The sequence below is a fragment of the Notothenia coriiceps genome, unplaced genomic scaffold (genome assembly GCF_000735185.1).
Source record: "Notothenia coriiceps isolate Sejong01 unplaced genomic scaffold, NC01 NC01_scaffold00037712, whole genome shotgun sequence".
In the NCBI taxonomy this organism is placed as follows: domain Eukaryota; kingdom Metazoa; phylum Chordata; class Actinopteri; order Perciformes; family Nototheniidae; genus Notothenia; species Notothenia coriiceps.
The window spans coordinates 1-3,308 of NW_011370413.1; the positions used below are offsets into that span (position 1 = coordinate 1).

Genomic DNA, 3,308 nt, shown 5'->3' on the forward strand with positions numbered 1-3,308 from the left:
AAAAAAGTCAGGATTTTGAAAGAAATCTGAATTCTTAGATTCTTTGAAAAAAAAGTCAGCATTTTGAGGGAAAAAAGTTAGAATTTTGCAAAAAAATCAGGTTTTTGAAAAAAGTCAGAATTTTTGGATTTTGAGAAAAAGTCAAAACATTTAGTAAAAGTCAGATTTTTTTGCAAAAGTCAGATTTTAAAAAGTATTCCATGATGTTTTCTGATACAGAAAAAGTCAGATTTTTTGAGAAAAAGTCAACATTTTTAGTAAAAGTGATTTTCCCGATTTAGAGAAAAACTCAGTATTGTGTTCATGACAGGATGTATGATTTCCTACAAGAACCGGTATTCCTCCATCTTGTGACTGTGGAACTCCCTCTCTTGGATATCAGCATGTGAAGGACACTGTTCAGGAACTAGTTGATGCTCTGTATGTGATGACTACTTCCATTCTGGAGAGGATCACAAATACATGGATCCTGAGATTTAAGCTCAAGCCGGTGACGAGTGATATTTTTCTAACAACAACATTGTAACCCACCTTGGGTTTTTGCTGCGTGCGACGGTACTCGGGGGGGGCGTCATGGTGGGGGAGATGAGCTTGACGTAACTTTTGGGGAACCAGCCTCTCTGTCCGGTCTGCAGTTCACCTAACCACCACATGTCCTGCTGCTCCAACACCGTGATGACCTGCGGTAAAGAATAGCAGGGAAACAATGAGATATATATACGGTACAACATCACTACAATCTAATAGAAACACAGAAATGCTCAATAGAAAAATATATGGTAACAGTTAATAGGCGTGATTTTAACCAAATGTGTTGCATATGTACCCACATTTCTAGAACAATAAAAGGCAAATCCTTATTAACATCCATTGTTTTTATGTTTTTCTAGTGGATACAACAAATAAAGCACTAGTTATGAGTTTTTCTATCAATTTCAACCAATTTCAAGAGTTTGGGATATTTCAAGATATGTTTATACTCAAGTAAAAGCACACAACTATAAGGATGAATGAGAACCTTATTAATGAAGATAATGTAATATATAGTGTGTTTAATATGAGGGAATGGCTCCTCTACCTCATTTTTGTTGAAGTTAAGGTGGTTGTCCTTCTTCGCCCTCCAGGGATACAAAGCCTGAGCCTGAAGACCCTCCACCTTCTCCCCCTGAAAAACAGACAAGAAAGGCAATAATTAGTACAGATTTTAATCTACAAACACAGCAACAACTCGATAATCAAACAAAGAAAAGGTTATTAGTGAAAAAGCATTTATTATATATTTAAAACACATTTTGGACTTAGTTTAAGAGACTATAATGTTCTTACCTGGCCCAGCACAGGAGAAGGGGAGGAGCCTGTTGTCAAGGTAGCTGGTGTGAAGGCGGAGCGTTGCCGTAGCTGCGCCGACGGAACACTGAGGGAAGGATTCTGATTGGTCGTAGAGGTGGGCCATGCGTCCCAGCCCTCGCTTTCTGATTGGCTGGCTGAGTTAGAGGGCCAACTGGAGACAAAACACACCAAGGAAAGATTTATATTAAAAAGAACACAGAGGCAGATTAAAGTGAGGCTACACTCATTTATACAAAGTTGATTTGTATTTGTAGGATTAGATGACAGTAGTGGCTATGTAGGATTATGACTTTTTAAAGTGTCAAAGTCAAAATGTATTGGACAAAGTTTTTTGTTTGATTAAAATATTGTTTAATACATATGTTTTGCCACTTAGCCTTTCAAAAGCAACTTTATCATGTTATAAATTGTTATTTTGAGGCTGTTGATAAGTGTTTAATTAAGTTAGATTATTGTTTTTTACGGTAAGGACGTCGTAAAATAATTTGAGTAAATCTGATTTATATAGCCCCTTTTCTTGGTATTCAAAGATGCTTGATATAAAAACAGTATAATAATAATAATACATGTGATTTATATAGCGCTTTCCCGTGTGCTCAAAGCGCTTAAATATGGTAACTTAAACTCAGAGATTCATGGGAAAAGCTGAAAAAAAACCACTTTGAACGTCAAATAAGGAAAGACAGTTGGTGTAGTTCTTATGATATTCGGACTAAAACCCTGGTTCTGATGATTTGCCACCAGCTCGTTGACTCACGTGGTGTTGAAGTCAGCCCAGTTACTATTGGCTGAGGGCGCGGAGGAGGAGGCGTGTCCCGGGGCAGGGGGAGGCGTGCTCATTGGCTGCTGGGCGGAAGTGGGAGGGGCCGAGGCGGTTGCTCGCAAGCTGATTGGTGCTTCACTGTCCGGTATTCGTTCAGCGTAATTGGCGGGGAACCAACCAGTGCGGCCCCTGAGCTCTCCTCCCAGCCAACCAGGTTCTCCCGTCTGGGACTCATCGACCTATCAGAGCAGAGGGGTGGGGTTAGATGAAGTGGAAGCATGCTGACACACACAGGGATTTTTATTAATGGAGATGTGTGTGTGTGTGTGTGTGTGTGTGTGTGTGTGTGTGTGTGTGTGTGTGTGTGTGTGTGTGTGTGTGTGTGTGTCAAGATACAAGGTACAACATTCACAATAACAATGGACACAACAACAGCTGTTCAGAGGTAAAACTACAGAAAGCACAATTACAGAAATTAATACAATTATCGAGTAAGAGAAATTAACTTGACATTGTTTCTATCATAACAACCATACTCTTATAATGAATAATCTGCCTAACTCAGTAATGCTACTCATATAAAACATCTCATTTTAAAACCTAAGGCAGGTAACTTCACTGGAAGTAAAAAATCCCTTTTAAATATCAATTTTTATTTCCATTTCTTTACGATTTTTTTGTAAATCTTTTGTAAAAGCAGATGAACTTCCAATGTGTTTTGAATAGAAATAAAGCTGTCTAATCTCATTTATGTTGAAGTGTATTTGCTGGTAATACAAAATATAGTTATTGTATTTTTTTTTATGCTAAGGTAAGCTAACTCAAAGTAGCGTTTCCTTCCACTTAACATTGAATAACTTTAAAATCACAGCATATCATCATTCTTCTCAATAACTGTGAAAAAAAATCAAGCATAACAACATTTACACGTCAGATTAGAATGATTTCGTACAAAAACGACAAAACCATTCATCCACTGGCAAATGAATGAACGTGGAGATGACGTGAGATGAGCCAATGACAGCGAGAGTTCAAGTGAAAGCTGGCTTGTGATTGGTGGAGGCACAACACTGGGCGGGGTCAACAACAACAACAACTTACCCACTCCCCCTTCACCTTCAGTTAGCACAGCAGAAGAGAGAAGAAACAGTTAATACACACACACACACACACACACACACACACACACACACAC

The 3,308-nt window shown here is 38.6% G+C and overlaps 1 protein-coding gene across 1 annotated transcript in view; it reads right to left on the minus strand.

Annotated features, from left to right (window-relative positions):
* Positions 1-531: 531 nt before the first annotated feature.
* Positions 532-3,308, minus strand: part of LOC104967777 (intersectin-1-like) — a gene marked incomplete at both ends in the record, with an annotated part of 4,130 nt that continues 1,353 nt past the window's right edge. Inside the window, 5 exons of the mRNA XM_010797302.1 lie at positions 532-680; positions 1,079-1,165; positions 1,327-1,501; positions 2,108-2,352; positions 3,215-3,229. Of these exons, the coding sequence (XP_010795604.1) occupies positions 532-680; positions 1,079-1,165; positions 1,327-1,501; positions 2,108-2,352; positions 3,215-3,229 (671 nt within the window). The remainder of the gene's footprint in view (positions 681-1,078; positions 1,166-1,326; positions 1,502-2,107; positions 2,353-3,214; positions 3,230-3,308) is intronic.